The 20802-nt window shown below is 41.3% G+C and overlaps 1 protein-coding gene across 1 annotated transcript in view; it reads right to left on the bottom strand.

Moving 5' to 3' along the window:
* LYPD6 (LY6/PLAUR domain containing 6) overlaps positions 1-19065 on the bottom strand; it is a 24057-nt gene extending 4992 nt beyond the window's left edge. The window contains exons 1-2 of the mRNA XM_007445562.1: positions 18877-19065; positions 10784-10882 (exon numbers count right to left, since the gene is read on the bottom strand). Coding sequence (XP_007445624.1) covers positions 10784-10882; positions 18877-18994 — 217 coding nt within the window. The 5' untranslated portion in view covers positions 18995-19065. The remainder of the gene's footprint in view (positions 1-10783; positions 10883-18876) is intronic.
* Between the last annotated feature and the right edge of the window lie 1737 nt (positions 19066-20802).

Here is a 20802-nt window from a genome sequence, read left to right as displayed (position 1 = left end):
GCATTCCTGTGGGTTATTTGAACATTTTCCAGAATTCCATTTTGAGTTATCTATAGTGTTTTGGGGTGTATCTCTTTGTATAGTCTTTTGTGTGTGTGTGTGTGTGTGTGTGTGTGTGTTTTTTCATGGTTGCTCAGGTATTAAATTATATGCATAACTTATCACAGTCTGCTGGCATCATTTTATCAGTTCGAGTGAAGTATAGCAATCTCACCTCTGTTCATGTCTTATTACCCTCTCGTTTGTAATATAGTTGTCTTCAGTAATCCCCTACATCCATTTAGAACCACATTAGCATTACAATTTTTGCTTCAACCATCAAACATAATTTAGAAAACTCAAGAGAAAAAACAGTCATATTGTACTGTCAAAGACATATATATATATTTTTTTTGCGGTATGCGGGCCTCTCACTCTTGTGGCCTCTCCCATTGCAGAGCACAGGCTCCGGACGTGCAGGCTCAGCGGCCATGGCTCACAGGCCCAGCCGCTCCACGGCATGTGGGATCTTCCTGGACCGGGGCACAAACCTGTGTCCCCTGCATCGGCAGGCAGACTCTCAACCACTGCGCCACCAGGGAAGCCCTCAAAGACATATTTTTGCTTACCATATTTTTTCTTCCTTTCTGCTGTTCCAAGTTTCCTTCTTTCATCATTTCCTTTCTGTGTCTGTGTGTCTTTGTGTAGATTTCCTTAGTTTTATCCTCTTCGGGGTTCACCCACCTTCTTGAATCTGCAGGATTTCATCTTTTACCAAATTTAGAAGGTTTAATCCATAATTTCTTTGAGTATTTTTTTCAGCTCTGCACTTTTTCTGTTCTTCTGAGACTCCAGTGACATAGTGTTAAATCTTTTGTTATACTCCCACAGATCGCTGAGGCTCTGTTTTTGTTTTTCTTTAAATTTTTTAATCTATTTTCTCTCTGGTGTTCAGATGTGGTAATTTCTATTGTTCTACCTTCCAGTTCACTGATTCTTTCCTCTCTCTTCCACTCTACTGTTGAACCCATCCACTCAGTGTTAACTTCAGTTACAGTATTTACAGTTCTGAACTTTCCATCTGGTTCTTCTTTATATTTTCTATTTCCTTGCTTAGACTTTATTTCTCATTTGTTTCAAGTTTGTAATTATTCATTGAAACATTTTTATTATGGTTGTTTTAAATCTTTGTTAGGTAATTCTAACATCTTTGTAGTTATCTCATTGTTGGTATCTATTAATCGTAATTTTTCATTCTGTTTGAGACATTCCTGGTACAACAAGTGATTTTTTTATTGAAACCTGGACATTTTGGTATTATGTTATGACATTCTGGATCTTTTTTTTTTAACACCTTTATTGGAGTATAATTGCTTTACATTGTTGTGTTAGTTTCTGCTGTATAACAAAGTGAATCAGCTATATATATACTTATATCCCCATATCCCCTCCCTCTTGTGACTCCCTCCTACCCTCCCTATCCCACCCCTCTAGTTGGTCACAGAGCACCAAGCTGATCTCCCTGTGCTATGAGGCTGCTTCCCACTAGTTACCTATTTTACATTTGGTAGTGTATATATGTCCATGCCACTCTCTCACTTCATCCCAGCTTAACCTTCCCCTTCCCCGTGTCCTCAAGTCCATTCTCTATATCTGTGTTTTCATTCCTGTCCTGCCTCTAGGTTCTTCAGAACCATTTTTTTTTTTAGATTCCATGTATACGTGTTAGCATACGGTATTTGTTTTTCTCTTTCTGACTTACCTCACCCTGTATAACAGTCTCTAGGTCTATCCACCTCACTACAAATAACTCAATTTCATTCCTTTTTATGGCTGAGTAATATTCCATTGTATATATGTGCCACATCTTCTTCATCCATTCATCTGTCGATGGACACTTAGGCTGCTTCCATGTCCTGGCTATTGTAAATAGAGCTGCAATGAACATTGTGGTACATGACTCTTTGAATTATGTTTTTCTCAGGGTTTTTCTCATATGGTAGTTCTATTTTTAGTATTTTAAGGAACCTCCAAACTGTTCTCCATAGTGGCTGTCTCAATTTACATTCCCACCAACACTGCAAGAGGGTTCCCTTTTCTCCACACCCTCTATAGCATATCGTTTGTAGACCTTTTGATGATGGCCATTCTGACCCGTGTGAGGTGATACCTCATTGTAGTTTTGATTTGCATTTCTCTAATGATTAGTGATGTTGAGCATCCTTTCATGTGTTTGTTGGCAATCTGTATATCTTCTTTGGAGAAATGTCTATTTAGGTCTTCTGCCCATTTTTGGATTGGGTTGTATTTTTTTGATATTGAGCGGCATGAGCTGCTTGTATATTTTGGAGATTAATCCTTTGTCAGTTGCTTTGTTTGCAAATATTTTCTCCCATTCTAAGGGTTGTCTTTTCGTCTTGTTTAGGTTTCCTTTGCTGTGCAAAAGCTGTTAAGTTTCATTAGGTCCCATTTGTTTATTTTTGTTTTTATTTCCATTTCTCTAGGAGGTGGGTCAAAAAGGATCTTGCTGTGATTTATGTCATAGAGTGTTCTGCCTATGTTTTCCTCTAAGAGTTTTATAGTGTCTGAGCTTACATTTAGGTCTTTAATCCATATTGAGTTTATTTTTGTGTACGGTGTTAGGGAGTGTTCTAATTTCATTCTTTTACATGTAGCTGTCCAGTTTTCCCAGCACCACTTATTGAAGAGGCTGTCTTTTCTCCACTGTATATTCTTGCCTCCTTTATCAAAGATAGCAGACCATATTTGCATGGGTTTATCTCTGGGCTTTCTATCCTGTTCCATTTACCTATATTTCTGTTTTTGTGCCAGTACCATACTGTCTTGATTACTGTAGCTTTGTCATATAGTCTGAAGTCAGGGAGTCTGATTCCTCCAGCTCTGTTTTTCTTTCTCAAGAGTGCTTTGACTATTCGGGATCTTTTGTGTTTCCAAACAAATTGTGAAATTTTTTGTTCTAGTTCTGTGAGAAATGCCATTGGTAGTTTGATAGGGATTGCACTGAATCTGTAGATTGCTTTGGGTAGTATAGTCATCTGGATCTTATTTAAACCTTCTGTTTTAGCTAACATCCTCTGATACAGTCCCAGTAGGGGAAGGGGGTCTGCTGCCTCATTACTGCTAGGTAGCAGTCAAGTCCAGGTTCCCTACTCTGTCTCCTTTCACAGCTGAGAGGGCTCTCCTAATTATTTCTGGGTGGGATTTCCAGCTCCTCACTAGGTCTCCTATGATACCTTGCTGGCTGAGAGTGGTAGGAGTGCCTTGTTAATGATCCCCACATGGCCTCAACTGATGCCACTCTACTGATGTGTGTGTATGGCCTCATTACCACTGGGCACTGGTGGAGTCCTGACTCTCCACTAGGCCTCCTCTGACACAACCCCAACAGGGAAGGGGAGAACAATATCAATATTGCTGGATGAGGGTAGAAGTCCAGGCCCCAGACATGGTCTCTACTGACACCATATGGGAGGCCTCATTACCACCTAGGGGGGATAAAAGTCTCTCCTATTCACTTTTTTCTGACAGCATCTCAGGAGAGGTTGGTGTGTCCCATCACAGCCTATTGAGTGTGGAAGTGTAAGGCTTTGTTAGCTTGCGGGGAGGGACCTGTAATTTTTTTTTCTGTGGTATTTGGCTGGAGTAGAGTGATTATTGTCTAGAAGATTTCTGTCTTTCTGGGCTACCCGCCTCTTGGTCCTTTGGCTACAGAGGACTAACTTTCGTTGGAATTTATTTTTTTGGTACTTGTAGCATTTCCAGGTTGCCAGCTTCTTCATCTCTAAGTCTGGAAAATATGAGACAAAAAGAAAACCCAGGGAACTCACCTCCTTGGGTCTTGAGGTCCTTAGCTAGTCTGGCTTTTTCTCACCATCTTTCAGTCTTTTTTTTTTTTTTTTTCATATATATAATATTCAGGAATTTAGTTGTACTTAGAAGGAAGAATAGAAAAATACATCTGCTCTATCTTTCCAAAAATCCTCAGCACTTCTGACACTTTGAGCTAGCTAGTTCTGTTTTGGGGGACTGACCTCTACAATGTAGGATATTTAGCAGGATCTGTGGCCTCTTCTCACTAGATGCCAGTAGCAGCCCCAACTGTGGCAACCAAAAATCTTCCATATATTAGTAAATGTCCCCTGAGGGGCAAAATCACTCCCACTTAAGATCTACTGTTCAAGATTATAATCTTCTTGAGAATAAAGTCCATTCTTGTTCATGTCTGCATTTCCCTGCCACCCCCGCCTCCCCAAATATAGCACAGGACCTTGCACAATATAGCAGGTGCTTAATGTATTAAGAATAGAGATGGATGGGTGGGAAGAATACATGTACCTGACTTCTACAACTCAAGATTGAACCAAATCAAAACATTTTAACTTAGTTCTATGATATCTATAACACCTCTTCCATTTCTATAGTTTGAGCGATTTCTTCAAATTTGAAAGTGAAATAATACTATATTTCAATCAGTTGTGCAACTTTCACACAGTATAACTGCTTTGGAAAATTATTTGCCAGGATCTACTAAATCTAAACCTATGCATATTCTAGGAATCAGCAATTCCACCCTTACATATATAGCCAACAAAAATGATAAATACTAGAATGTTCATAGAAGAATTCTTTAAACAAAAAAAAAACCCTTGGAAACTACAAAAATGCCCAATGGTAGAATAAATAAGTAAGTTATGGCATATATCCACACAGCAATGAGAACGAACGGCCTAGAAGTACATCTAACAAAATGGATGAATCTCCCATAATACTGAGTGACTAGCAGCTCCTAGTTTTTTCTTTTCTTCCCAAAGCAAGAAATTTCTCAAGGCAGAAATTAAAAAGAAATACTTATCAACCAGATTGACTCATAACTGCTCCCCTTTACCCTGCAGTCAGCATCTCTTGAAGAAACCACCAGATACTTCTCTCTTTTTTAAAAACACTATCCACAGCTCTTAAAGGACAGGTGATAGGCTCACTTGAGGAATCTCTCTTTTAAAGCAAAATCACTGAAACTCAGAAAGGAATGTTTTTATTTCCAGACAAAGGCCAAGGAGGTGGCTGGAAAAGGATGCAAAGCTAGTGAGGATAAACAGGACTTTACGGTGGACAGTAGTTAAAATCAAAGCAACAGGCAAAAGCATCAAATGGATGCTTCCTATCTGAGGCAACTGTGTTAACAGAAAATACTTAGTCAAAAACACTGAATTAGAGTAGGTCAGATGCTCTCAAGGTACAAAAAAAATCTTGCTTAGGCTGACAGAAGAACTTTTGTTTAAAAAGTTGCTGGAAAAAATTCTAACTGAAGAGTGATTCTGAGAATTCCAATGCCACTTGAGAAGAACCAAGAAATGGTAGGATAAAATGAAAAGAGCAACAAAAATCTTATGAAAACATAGGTGAGCTACCAAGGCAGATAGGATCTGAAGAACAAGATACCAGCAAAACCAGCAACACGGTAAGCTGAGCCCAACACCCTGTACCTGTTCTGCTCTCGAGGCACTTGCTGATTGAGAAGTTGCACACATGAAGAGGCTGAGAAGACAGGCAGAAAGCCCTGCTGAGGGGCCGAGAAGCTAAGCGGAACCTTTGTCGGTCTAGCGGGAATTGGGAGTCGCAAACAGGAATGCAGAGCGAGCAGGGGAGCCAGGAGACAAGGGAAGTGTGGAAGAGGAGGGGAGCTGACCAGCTCGGTATAGAATTCTACGTTGGCAGTTATATGCGTTCAGTGCTTTCAAAGTGTCGTTCCATCTACTTCTAGCTTTTATTGCTTCTGTCCATACTACGAGTTGGCAAGCTTGTGCAGCAACCAGCACTCTCAGGCACTGCTGGGGAGACTGCAAGTTGGTAGAGCAACTCTGGAAACTGTTAGGCAAAATCCAGTAAAGGGGGCTTCCCTGGTGGCGCAGTGGTTGGGAGTCCGCCTGCAGATGCAGGGGACGCGGGTTTGTGCCCCGGTCCAGGAGGATCCCACATGCCGCAGAGCAGCTGGGCCCGTGAGCCATGGCCGCTGAGCCTGCGCGTCCGGAGCCTGTGCTCTGCAACGGGAGAAGCCACAACAGTGAGAGGCCCGCGTATCGCAAAAAAAAAAAAAATCCAGTAAAGGTAAAGCATGAGTACCGCCTGTCTGGGGTGTGGGACCTGGGACAGACCTGGCAGAAATGCATATATCCACGCACCAAAAGACATGTACAAGACTGCTGTGCATGGAAGCAATCCAAATGCCTATCAACAGTGGAATGGATGGATTTTAGTATATTCATAAAATGATCTGCTGTACTTCTGGGAGAAAGAATGACTTTGCTACTCAAAAAAACACTGATGAATTTGACATATAGAATGTGGGAAAGAGAGGAGGACATTCTGTGTGGTTCCATTTATATAAATCTGCATGGCAGTCACAGCTGCATTACCTTTGGGAGGTGGGGTGTAAAGCCTGGTGGACCCCGGTGGCCTTCTGGGGTTCTACGACTTAACATGAGTGGCAGATACACTGCATGTTCATGCTGGGGAAATTCAACAAGCTGTGCCCTTATGATCTGTGGACTTTCCAGAATGTATGTTAAACTTTAATTTAAAAATTTTTGCTTTATAAAAAAGGAGGAAGTCTAAGATTTCCATTTAGTAATATCACAAGATAGGTCGCCTGAACACCACCTCATTACACAGCAGGCAGAAGTGTTGGATAACGTATAACCAACACCTTTTGTAAACGTACAAATGAACTCTCCAGAAAGTAAGGGAAATCCCAGGGGCCAACACTGAGGAAGGTACTGAATTCTTTACCCTGGTGGGAGAGGGGAAGGTTAATAGATAAACGATAAGAAGATGCAAGGCCTTGGGTCCTCATGGGGTGCAGAGGTAGTATAGAGACCCCTGTATAATGGCAGAAACCCTGAAGGGCTATATCCTATGTGTAACATTGCCTAAAAGAGAAAAAAATCCACCCTTAAGTAAAGTCAATTAAAACGTTGTCTGTGTCAGCCTGGGCTTGGGCTGAAAAAAGTCGACATAAAGAAGTCTTTCCTGAAAATCTGTAACCGCGGGGCTTGTCTGCAGTTGAACTGGGGATCACATTTATATTCCCCGCTTATACCACATAACAAATATAGAAAGAGCCACCAAGGGACATGCTCAGATTTTTCTTTACTTTCACAGAAAAACAGTGAACAGCATAGAAGCTGGAACTAAAAGGATACGCGTCCCTCCATCTCAAGGTTTCTCTTGGTCTGACTTTATATCAGCAATAATTTCCAGTGAAGATTTTGCCTTTGAGGGAGGCATCTGCACTTCATAATTAAGCAGGAACATAAAATCCTTAGCGGCTTAGGTATCCTCCACAGAACAAGCCTTTTAAAAAAACTGCACGTTTTTGACTTGACATTTAATTCTACAGACTCTTAATAAACACTTTGACAGTCCCTGTCTCAAGGAGCTTTTAATCTCTCAGCACAGAGAAAAGTCACAGGCAAAAACCACGTGGACCTGAACATGGGACATTCAACTCTTATTTGCCTTCACCAATTCCTTCAACTGGTCCCTCATAGAATATGATTTCAAGATCCTTTACCATTCTGGTTCACAGCGGCAAGAAAATTGCATTGATTTATAATGAGCAGTTGATGAAATTAAGGTTATTGCAAAGGAAGGGGCCAAAGACTAAATGAAAGTTGAGGAGGTGAACAACGGCAGTCCATTATTGGGGGGCATCTTAAATTCTCACTTCCGGGAGGGAGTACGGTCCCATGAATCTGTAGGCGCCAAAGTCAATAACAATGTAATGGAGGAGGAAGTACTTACATAACACACATTTCAAAAGTCAAGAGTGACAGGGAACTTGAAATTCAATCAATCTCCTAAAAGCAATTTGGAATGCAAGCTTATTCCACAGAGATAAAATTCAATATTTACACGAAATGGTTTTTTTCACTTTCAACCAGTTGTTTTTCACATCGTGTGATAACTAAAACCTCGTTAAACAGATCACAAAATAAACCAACAGAAAATGAGGAACGTCCCAGAAAGTCAGGACGTCTTTCCACAGCAGTTACTGAGCTGCCCTTACCAAGCCTGTTGGTAGTCCTACGGCTGCTTCAAACAAACTAATAATAAACAGGAAAAAAAAATGTAGGCTTACTCAGTAGTTTTCAGTAGACACATTTTATAGTTTAATCTAATAATAATAGCATTATTTTCATTGCTAAAAAAATCTGGAGAGAACCCAGAGGAAATGTTGATGGTTCGTGGCAAACGTGGCTGGACAAGAAGGAATTAGGTCTTCTCGGTCTACAGCGCTCGTCCTCGCTCCTTACCTGATGTTCAAGGCCCCACAAAAATAGCCTGGCTCCCCTGTCCTGCTCCTATCATTCCCCAGCATATTCTGCTACACCCAGTTCAGGTCTCCCCTGTCCACTGAGCCCACATGGGTGCACTCCATGCCTCTGCTCTGAGTGACTTCCTGGAAGATATGCTCCCTTCACTCTGCCACCCGCCTTGCCCACCTGTCGGGCTGCTGCCATCTCCCCAGCCCGGGATGCTGTCACTGGCCACCTCACTCCCCAAAACTGCAATTCTTCCCTTAAACTCCCAAGCATTTAATGCCATGTTTCCTCTGGCACATGCCTTGGTCCTGCTATTTTTGACATTTGATATGTTCAGATCTTATCTCCCAGCTAAACTGCCAGCTCCTTGAAAGAAGAAACTTGATTCCTATCTTTCACTGCATAATCCCCCAAAGGGTTTGGCATGGTGGTTCTATGTCAAGAACCTCAAGGTATCACTTCCCATTTATTCCTATAAATTTCAGGAGAAAAAGATAAAAAAGGGGAGAAAAAAAGGGGAGAAGGAGAAATTGTGTAAAGACCTGAGATACTTCCAGGTGTCTGTACTTTAGAAGGATAGATTTTGACCTCGAAAGAACACATCAAGATGGAAATTCATTTCCAGAGAAGAAGTCAAGCAGAGTGTCATGGTCTCTGTTTTCCCCTTGTGACAGAGGTAGACTTGTACACCTTCAGACTTGAACTGGACCTCTGTGAAATACAGCCCAAGGCCCAAGAGACCACCAGTTCACAAAACCTCCTTTTCCTTTGTATCATCTCTGCCAGGGCAATACTGAGAGAAGCGCTGTCACGTTTCCTGTACAGTAGCTCTAACCAGTGGCAACAGCTTCAAAAGCTCATCTGCCAGCTTTGTCCTAGCAGGAACCAGCCCAAAGGTTATTGGCTACACAAGCAGATTATCCTGTTTTTGTCCAGAGTCACTGTTTACAGTGGTTCTCAAATTTTGCTGCATATTCAAACCACCCGGGGAGCTTTCAAAAATTCAAATGCCCGGCTGCACCCATACCATTTAAATATGAATCTCTGGGAATGGGCCCAGGCATGGGGGTTTTCACCTGTGATTTCAATGTGCCGCCAAGTTTGAGAAGCAGTGGTTTAATCAGATCCGTCAGCAACCCGCCCAAACGTTCACCCTGTAGTGGTAATGTTAGAAAACACCGCTGATTCCGGAGTGAGTGCGTGACTGCAGAAAGCAACGCGGACGGAACTTCTCTTTTGTAGGCTTAGTTGGTCTAGAGCTGTGGTTCTTAATGCCTGGTCTCCGGACCAGCAGTATCTGCATCACTGTGGAATGCTTTAGAAATGCAAATTCTCAGGTCCCATCTCAGACCTATAGGAAGGAGGGGGAAGGCAGAACTAGGGGCAGAGATCTGTATTTAAATAAGCCCTCCAGGGAATGATGGTCATGCCTGAGTTTGAGAACCACTGGTCTAGGCAGGACGCAGGTCCAGGTGGTTTTGAAAAGACCCACAGGTATTTCTCCTGGGCAGTCTGGGTGGAGACTCATGGGTTAAATAAATAGCACCGGATTAGGTAGCTGACAGCTGTCCTTCATTGCAGTTTCCATGCTCTCCTGATGTCCAGTCCTCCAGGGGAAACAGAGTGCCTTCTGCTGGGGTGAGCAGAAGAGCTCTTGTGTTACATTGAAAAATAACAGATTGGTGTTGGTGTGTTCAGTCATTTTAACAACTGAATTAGATCAGCAGCGAAGCCCATCTAACTACACGCTCAAACATTTGTCAGTAAAATATCTCATCCTATCACCTCCCCATCAAATGAATCAACTTTCCTTCAAACACAAAACAGCCAATTAACAGTGACTCCATATCCAAATATAACCATCTTTTTTATTCAATAGGATAAAAGAGATCTGAACATGAACATGAAATGGGCCTTTGGGTCAAAATTTCATGCTTTGATTGGGCATTCATCTCATCCCTCAAAGAGAACTTAACAGTTTGAAAAGCTCAGGGTTTTTATTTGTGCGATGATGACATTGAGAATTCTAGTTTTCACACAGTCTCGGGATAGAAGCCTCTGGCAAGATATGTAATAAATGGGATCTTTATATGAACAGCAACTCATATTTTTACTTAAAGGAAGTTACTAGGCAATGACTAATGCTTCGAAGAGTGGAGTACAGGCTGGCTGTTCTCTTCTTATCTGGCATTTGTTGGGCCTGGGGGTGAGGAGTATCACTCACTTCCTTTGGAGCTCCAACGATGCTTCATAAGAAAGGGGGCAAGTCTATGGACCAGTTTATGTCTCTGACAATGTTTGATGATAAGGTACTGATGTGGCATAAAAGATCTACTAATAGCCTTAGACAAGAGAAGTGGTTGAGATTGCAAGCATGCCTCTCTCTATACATGCATCATAGTCAACAGGCCATTCACTCGTGGACAGCTCTGGGCAGCCCAGTGTGTCTACTGAGAGTTTACCTCGAGGGCAGTAGATGTCTGGAGCCCATCGGTTGCACTCATAATTGTCTGCTGCCTTTTCGCAGGTGAAACACTTAAATCCACCAGGATATGGTGTGGCTACAAAAAAAAAAATCAAGAGAGAAGATTAAGTTTTTAGACTGAGCACAGAATCCTGCATGGTGAAGTGAGACACTTTTATTTTTTAAAAAGGATTCTCAAAATAGCCTGGCAATTTCTTTAAAAACTAAACATGCAACTGTCATATGACTCTGCAGCTGCATTCTTGGGCATTTATCCCTGAGAAACGAAAACCTACATTCACACAAAAATCTGTACACAAATGTTTATAGCAACTGTATCTGTAACATCCCCAAACTGGAAACAACCCAGATGTCCTTCAGTGAGTGAAGGTTAAACAAACCATGGTACATCCATACCATGGAACACTAGTCAGCAATAAAAATGAATTATTAATACGTTTAACAACCTGGATGAATTTCCAGGAAGTTGTCCTGAGTGAAAGAAGTCAATCCCAAAAGGTTATATACTGTATGATTCCATTTGTGTGACATTTTTTAAATGAGAAAATTTTTTAAATTGAGGAAGTATTAGGGGTTGCCAGGGGTTGAAGTTGCCAGGTAGTGGGGGGAGAGTCAGAGGGACATGGGTGTGAGGCCAACAGGAGGAATCCTTGTGCTATTGAAACTGTTTAGTGTCTAGATTTGGTGATGGATACACAAACCTACATGTGATAAAATTATGTAGAACTAAATACACACACATACACACACACAGAATCACACACAAATGAACATGAGTAAAATGGGGGAAGTCTGAATAAGACCGGTAGACTAATGTATCAGCGTCAATAACCTGGTTGTGATATTATTCCACAGTTTTAAAAAATGTTACCATTGGGGGAAACTGGGTAAAGTACATATGGAATCTCTGTATATTATTTCTTACAACTGCTGATGAATCTACAATAATCTCAATTTAAAATGTCAATTAAAAAAAGGCACTCTGGATTTCCTATGATTTACTTTTATGTGTCAACTTCTGTAGACATATCATGTAAATAAATATAAATATTAGGTTCAATCATTAAAAATTTCTTGATGCTTGATCATTTCTTACCTATAAAATTTCTTTGGTTCAATCTTATAATTTTATCTGGTTGGACCTGATAAGGTTAAGAGTCTCAGGGGATACCAAATATCAGCTAAGAGTCTTCATTGCTAAGATACATGCTGCCTGTGCAGAGGTGAACCTCCTAAGGGGCCCCGGGGGCCCACGGCCAATGTCTCGGGGCAGAGTGCTGAGGGAACATGGGGATGTTCCAGGAAACTGCTCCTATCTTTCCCCTCCATTCCCCACTCCTGAGCTGCCTCTTCCTGCCTTCTGAAGGGATTGTCCTCCAGGTACTTGTATTTTGCCTTACATTTGTGTTCAGGTGGGATGCATCCATGGCAGTCAGGTTCTGGAGAGTGCCCAGCATGCCAGGGTCTCCTTGGTAATTAAGGACCAGGATCCAAAAGGAACGTCTGGCCAGGCCATCTCTGTCCTTTTCCCTGATGTACTTTCACTTGGTGCTTAGTTTTAATCATTTGCTTGCTTTGTTGCTTAGAGTTTCGCCTTTCACAGACAGAACGTGTGTGTGTGTGTGTGTGTGTGTGTGTGTGTGTGTGTGTGTGAATCTGTAAAACTACCTGGCCTCTTTGAAAGCTGCAAACATGCAAACACTTCATCTACAGGAGCCAACTGTTCTCCCTCACAGATGGCTGAGCCTGCATGTCCCACTGGTGGAAATAATCATCTCAGGGTAAATTACTTTGCCCACATGGAACCAATTAAGTATGTTATCAAAAATAAATGAAGGGGGCTTCCCTGGTGGCGCAGTGGTTGAGAGTCCACCTGCCGATGCAGGGGACACGGGTTCGTGCCCCGGTCCGGGAAGATCCCACATGCCGCGGAGCGGCTGGGCCCGTGAGCCATGGCCGCTGGGCCTGCGTGTCCGGAGCCTGTGCTCCGCAACGGGGGAGGCCACAACGGTGAGAGGCCCGCGTACCGCAAAATAATAAATAAATAAATAAATAATATATATATAAATAAATAAATGAAGGAGGAGGCAGCAGCTTAAGGCCAGAATTATGGGCCAGATATAACTTTGATTTTCACCTTGCTTAGAATAGCTGCCCATCCTCGCATTTGCTTGTAATATTTCACAGAGCTGACTCTGACAATACCCAATAACCTAACATGATCAAGTCATAAACTGTCTAAAAAAGACAGGTAACTGAAACTTTTAATGGGCCCATTTGAGAGTTCTATGTTCCTCCTAGTGGCTGGTGACTCAAGTTCATAAACAGAATGATGCTGAGAGCAAGGATCCTCTTAAAAATGAGGGATGGAAAGCAGCCTAGGCATAGCCATCCAACGACTGCATTCCCAATGAGGAAAACGCGCTCTGGTTAAACATGCTCTATCATGTAATTATAATAAACAGAAATCAACTATTTTGTAAAACTACACAGAGAAAATTTTTATGTCTTCACATCCCACTGCCTAGATAGGTGGGTTATACTCGAGTTAAAGATTCTAGTTTAGGTAAGTACATGCCTGAAGAATTTAAAATAAATAGGTTCTCAGATTTCTCTGGTGGCCCAGTGGTTAAGATGCCACGCTTCCGATGCAGGGGGCACAGGTATGATCCCTGGTTGGGGAACTAAGATCCCGTATGCTGCACCCGACCAAAATAAATAAATAAATAAATAAATAAATAAATAGGTCCTCATGTTCCAAAGGCATTCAGTACTCTTATGGACGTTTTAATTAGATTATTTTTATAAATACCATTATTAAAAACCATACAAAATATTTTAGGAAATTATCCTGATTGGATACATTAAAAATAGTTTCACTATCCACTTTAAATTATTTAATGTATAAATAAGTGTAAAAGACAGAACTTTAAAATAGTTTGTGAGATTTGAAGTAGAATTATTAAAGCAGGAATTTTGAAGAAAAGATGTATATAATTTGTCAAAGAACAGCATTTCTCAAAAAACGATCGTATTCACTAAGGTTTATGATGGCAAGCCAACCATAATACTTCAGCTTGTGTGATTAATTCACTAGAGTATCCAATTTTATCTGTCTGTCACTGCAGCCAGTAAAACTTTTAGCTGGAATGTTGGATTAGCTATTCCTGGAAACTTTCCCATCAAAGAGATAAATTAAGAACTCTGAATGAAGATTGACGATCCAGCTGTTCCAAGAATAAACTTATTGAAAGCCTAGCACTAAGTTGTAGTGTTCCCAAATTTGGATTAATAGACTCTTCAAAATTATCTTTTGCAAGACTAGTGACATATTAAATTAAACACTGCCATTTCTTATACAAGTAGGCCTGAACTCTGAAATTAACTCAAAGTGTGTCAAAATTAAAACAGGAATATGAACTAAAACACTATGGTAGCAAAATGAAGCTCCGTTAAAAATCATTTATCTCTGAATGTGTTTATCAGCATGTATCATTGCCAATTAAACAAATGATCTCCTTTCCAGTGAGTTTTATTTTTAAGTCCACAACTTCATATCTGTTGCATTCTCAACAATGGCAGTCTAATATTTGCTTATAGGAACTTGTATTTACACCTTGGCAGGTAGTACTGATCAGTGAATAATCAAACCCTTTTCAGTGACAAATCTCTGAAAACAGACTCAGCTTTCAGTCGATAATTACAGCACAATACCAAGTAATGGTCAAATTCCCCCCTCTGGAAATATTTAGCTAATAAACAAGGTCTTCAGATGAACAACTATCTCCAGTAACTTGCTAACTGATACTGAATCTGATAAAGAAGTTTTTTTAAACAGGACGGAAAGAGGTTTCTAAGAGATGTGCAGTTTTCTTCTTTGTTACTTCAAAGCATTACAGAGCAAGCAGGGTTTCAAATCGTTGTGGCCCCAGCTGCAAATGAATCTAATTTGGCTCCTGATCACAGAGTTAATAAGCTTAGTATTTCAGGGCATAAGTATTTCAGGGCATAAGTCCTTGGTCCCTCAAGAGAAGGTTATTGTAAAGAAAAAAAGAAAAGCCAAAGTGCCCAGTTACTTCCTGTAATATAATCTGTCCATTAACTCTCCTGGTCAGCCATGGTTCAACCGACCATAATTCATTTGTAAGGCATCGGAAAAGATTTCGTCTTTGTTTCCATCCCTTGGAACTTTTGCCAGGACAAAGGCCTTCAGTTACCAAAACCGTGGTGAGAAGAGAATCTTGTTTTGAACTGTATGCTGATGTGTAATGCATCCAAACTTTCTTTTTTTTCATTCTTACCAAATTAATCTCCATCGTTTTTGGGAACTGGATGCAAATACAAAATTTCTAGAAATCTAATAAATTGATCTTCTCAGTCCACTAGGCAACAACATATTGTCAGTATAATTTTAATACCATGAACATATTTCTGATAGAAGTGCATTTCCTGGTACCTTTCTAGAAAGTCCCATCACTCCCTAAGACTTAACGTAGTGTAGAATTATGGGGAAACTTCGCTGGCTCACTATCTGGGCATAAACAAGCCCCCTGTAGAGAGATAGCTCTTTGGTCCACATAATTAAGGAAAGATTCAGAATAGGCAACCAGAGGAAAACTGAACTTCCCAGGAAAGATTTCTATTACAAGGAATGAAAAGGAGGCCAAGAACATGTTGAAGTCACTTAGGATGTTAATTCTGCTATCTTGTATGAGGTCTAACAGCCAAATAAGTAGCTTCATGTCTCTTAATACAAACTCCTGCTTCGAAGGTTTTTATTAGGCTATGGTACTTTAATCATGGGCTAGGAAGAAATTCATCATTTTTCACATGAAAAAAGAAAAAAACCCATACACATGATAGAAAAGAATGTTGTTGAGGACAGTGCCTCAAGTTTGAAAGCCATAAAGTTTATTTCTTTTAAAGGCTTAGAAACTTCAAAGGTTAGGGAATCAGAGAGCAAAGGAGATTAGTCATGGGAGGCTGAACTTTCCCAACCCGGGTTCCGATCTCATCCCACTTGTTATCTCTGAGGGCCATTCGGGGCCCAGGAGAAATGAGTTTATGTTTGTCTGGTGTGGAAAACGTCTTTATCTTCTCACATCTCCAGCATCACCGCATTTCTCCTTGGGCAGGTTCTGAGCAGTATCCAATATTAATGGAATCTGGCTCACTCGTCGACCCCAGGAAAGCTGTTTGTGTCTTCATCCACAAAGTGAGGCGATTATATTAATAATTCAAAATCAAAATAATCCCATGTTTCCTTCATATATTTTTTATGGTCTATGTTCTACCAGAAACCTGCTTATTTGTGGAGAGATCGCTTCATCTAAACATAGTCTACTGGGTGCTGCTCAAGGGCAGTCGACCATGACCGTTTAAAAAAATCAAAGTGTAAAAACAAGCAAACAACATCAAAAACTTCTGAAATAGTGCAGAGAAATGTGAAGTTAACTCTGCTTTAAAGTGGTCAGAATAAACAAAGTTATGGCCAAGTAGGAACCATGGACAGGAACTTGAATCCTGCAAGAACTTATATTCCTTGTGACCAGTTATGGAGACTCCGAAAGAGAACTCAGCCCAGACCTGCTGGTGAATCATCTACATACAACATAGTTTAGGAACAGATGCTTCTACCCTTCTCTATATTCCAAAATCACATCAGAATACTCCATCAATTCTTTGTTTACAGTGAGCTCTCTTTAACCAGGCCATGGCTCTATTTAACCAACATAGGTCACATGAATGGAACTTCTCCATCAATTTCTAAAGAGCACAGGTGATTGCCCCTCCAGCCTGGCAGAGCTCATCCTTCAAAGATCCCATTCTGAAATGGACTTTCCAAATAGAGGTCCACTCAACGCCAGCACTGACCCACCATACCCCTGAGGCACAAGCAGAGTGTGTTTGTTTTGTTCTTGGTCATTTAAAGCCACCCCCCTTAATTTTCCTTTCCACCCTGCGTGTACAATCACAGCCTCAGAGAAGGCCAGACGTGGGTCTGTTTTGAGGCCCAGTGACTTCTGAGTCTGTCACTGAAGCGGACAAAGAATTCCACAGTAGCTGAAAGTCCTGGCAATCAAACCCAAGAGACTGAAACCTAGGTTTTTGTTCACCAACTGTAATAAAAAAGCATGGTTGTTTGGAGAAAAGAACAAAATGCAATCTCAGAAAACAGAGAAACTATCAAAGCACCTTCTTTTCATGAATGTTACTAAACTGCCCTGCAAAAACAAGCAGCCAGATAAGCTTTCCATACAACTAACCAGTAGGTACCAGCCTATATTGGTGAGAGCGTACAACAGCAATAAGTCTAAAGAAACTATTGGCTGCCGGTTAAAAGTATATCTGGGAGGGTGGGAGGGAGGGAGACGCAAGAGGGAAGAGATATGGGAACATATGCATATGTATAACTGATTCACTTTGTTATAAAGCAGAAACTAACACACCATTGTAAAGCAATTATACCCCAATAAAGATGTTAAAAAAAAAGTATATCTGGATTTAAAAAATTAGTGATGTACCTTCAGCATCCTCAGTTTACTGTCTGAGCCAATTAGCACAACATCATAAGTAACAGGCATCTGATTGCCCGTTATGTGTGTGCCTAGCATTTTACGGATATTATTTCTAGGCCACAAAACAATGCTATAGGGTATGTATCATTTTAACCATGTTAGAAATGTAGAAATCAACACTTTAAAGATTCTCCTAACATTTATTGAGCATTTCCTACGGCTCACAGTGCTAAGTGCTTTGTATGCGTTCTTTTTTTTTTTGCGGTACACAGGCCTCTCACCGTTGTGGCCTCTCCCATTGCGAAGCACAGGCTCCGGACGGGCAGGCTCAACGGCCATGGCTCACGGGCCCAGCCGCTCTGCAGCATGTGGGATCTTCCCGGACCGGGGCACGAACCCGCGTGCCCTGCATCGGCAGGCGGACTCTCAACCACTGCGCCACCAGGGAAGCCCTATGCGTTCCTTTATTTAATCTTCACAAAGTTAGGGAACTTATTTCAAGTCAGAAGGCTACGAAGCAGCTGAGGGAGGTCCTAACCCGAGGTCAGGTGGACTCCAAGCCCCTGTGCACTCCTTGGACCACCTCTCATTCAACCAGAACACGGAGACATTAAATATTCTAACCATGTGGCATTGAAGGAGTCCAGGTGACTGCCTCCACCTTGTAGATTGCAAGATCCTCAAAAGCAAGGACCATGGTTGATTTGCCTTTACATTTTTCACGCCGATCACAATGCTTGACACCCAGTAGAGGCTCAAAAATGTTTGGCAAACAGAACATTTCAAAAGAGTAATGTACCTCGGGGCGAATGCTAAAGGTCGGCCCATGCACTACATACCCAGCTCAGGGGCATTCCAGCAGAGAGTCAAGCAAAAGTAAAAGAGATGAGATAAATACAGAGATGGTGACCAGTAGAGAAGGAAAGCTGCTGTGTTTCCCGAAGTGTGATCCTTAGAATATCGGCAACAGGGGAAGCACGTGAATTTCTTGCTGAAAGCAAAAATCCATGGGGACCACCCAGATAGATGCAGTCAGACACTCCATGGAAGGGGCATGGGATACACATCATTATACACTCCCAAGATAATTCTTAAACACAGGAAACTGAAAGGGATAGGGAACAGGAAGTGGCGGGAGGCAATTATGCTGAAACTGAGAATTAGATGCACAGACAGGAAGGCCAGCTATTATCTTGCTTATAAAGGCCTGATCTTTTACAAACACCTTCCTCCTGGGACTTGGCGGTTGACTTTGATAACTGACCGAGGGCTGGCAGAGTCAGAGGAAAGGGTGTTCAGAATCAGAGCGACCGAGGGTACAGGGAACAGAGAAAACAAGCCTAATAATTTACCTTCAAATACAAACACCCTGTAAAAAGGGGAGGGTAAAACACAACGTGTGTTTCTGTCGCATGCGTGCCCCCCCCCGCCCCGCAATTAAATCACCAGGTTTCGCCTGAGCGTAAGGCTGCCTCCTGCTGACCAGTTTTCAACTTTCAAATCTTATTGGGAGTCAAGTGACATTTCTGCAGTGAAGAGAACGGAGTCTTACTTGAAGGGTGGAGGTAGATTATGTCTTTGACGGTGAAGTCTCGGGACTGAGCAGCTTTCAGACAATCAGCCAGCAGACTCAGAAGCAGGAGCCAGGCCAGGGCAGGGCCAGCTTCCATGGCAGACCAAGGCGTCACTCATCCAGGGGGCCCGGGAGCAGGGACTCGGGACGATGGAAGAGGACTTGCACCTGAAATACGAAGCCAGAGTCATGTCAATGTACAACGCAGGAAAGCCACGGAGACTCGGCCCAGCTCCTGTGATGGCGGAATGAGCTGGGGAGAAACAGGGAGCCCAGGGCACAAGGAAGTGGGTAGACATGGAGAGAAACTTTACAGACTGTAATTTTCGAGTACTTAGAAAATTTCAACCCAAATCCATTCTTAATTAGGTTGCTAAAGCTCCACTGCTAGCAGTCCCCTCTAACATCCAGCAGAGATGGTATCGGGAAAGATTGAATTTTAATGAAACCCAGCTATTTTTGCCAGGAGGAAAGGGGTTGGCTGCCAGAATGCAACAATAAATAAGTCAGGTGCAGAAGCTCAGAAGCATTTCCTTGATATCAGCGAACACCAGGTATGAGAGTGCAGCCTTACTGGGTCATGCTGTACAGGCTAGGCTTTCCAATTTGGAAAAAAAAGAAAAAAAGGATATGTAGGTAAATTGCCTCTCGTGAACCAAGATGTCTCTTTATAGCTCAAAATCTCCTCAACATAACTAACATTATTGGCTGTGTACTGCTGAAGTTCTTTATATATATATATATATATATATATATATATCTCAGGTAATTCTCCTCATAACCCTATAAGGTAGGCACTGTTATCATCCCATTGTGAGTAAACTGAAGTCCAGCAAATACATAGAGGAGTTGATTTAAACCCAGGCAGTCTGGCCACTGAGGCCACATTTAATGGTGATACTATGTTCTTCCCAAGACTGAGTCAAGGTATATACACAAAACCTGAAGAAATGAGATCAAGGTGTCACTGTAACACTAAGCAATCATCATTCTATCCCTTATTCGGACTCTGCCCTTTTCAATTAAAACTGAGAGCAATAAAATTTTACTAGGGTTGAATTGTCCAGCTTACTCAGAATGTAGATATATATCTTAATTTATATGCGTTGTTCGCTTGCCATCTTATTGCTTTTCTATAGAGTCTGTTCCTCATGTTCTATTTTCCGAATACCATCATTCTAGCACCCATGCAAGGGGTCAAGTTAGACATTCACTTTATTTTAAACTGGCTAAAAAAACATAATTTGGACATTTTGTTTCCAAAATTTTAATACAAATATTCAATGACATTTTAAAAACAGCATAATAAGATAATCCTAAAATTTTGCCGTCAAAACAAATAGACCAAGAGTAAATATATTACAAATCAAAATCAATAGAGAAAATCAATATCAGACTAATCAGATATCAGAGCACAGTACAGAGTAATATTATTCAAAACAGGATGATAGAAAGTATAAAAATGAATTCAGAAAATGAAACACTCCAAGGAGCTCAGACATAGAGCTATTTCATGATAAAAGCAATTTTTAAAAAATTACAGAACAGAAAACTATTAAATAATAGTAAGATAACTTTATTAAAAATTGTGAAAAGATTAACTGACACCAAACAATGCACGATACACTCAAATTAACTCCAGATGGATTGGTGTGTTCTTTACTTTTTTCAAATAGACAAATTGTTAGAAAATAGAGAACTCTTATCACCCTGTAACAGCTTGATGATGCCAGCTTGCCAATTTCATGCTCACTACGCCCTCTTCTGTTTGCAGTTTGGTTCCCCCAAGCAGGTTTGCAATCATAAAGGGAAGGAGCTGCTCATTCACTTCATAAATGTGACTGCCAGGCACTGTGCTAGGCACTTGGTTAAATAATGTGATGAGAAAACAAATATCAAGGATCT

Source organism: Lipotes vexillifer, unplaced genomic scaffold (assembly GCF_000442215.2).
Source record: "Lipotes vexillifer unplaced genomic scaffold, Lipotes_vexillifer_v1.1 scaffold193, whole genome shotgun sequence".
Classification (NCBI taxonomy): domain Eukaryota; kingdom Metazoa; phylum Chordata; class Mammalia; order Artiodactyla; family Lipotidae; genus Lipotes; species Lipotes vexillifer.
This window is presented reverse-complemented; position numbering and strand designations above follow the sequence as displayed.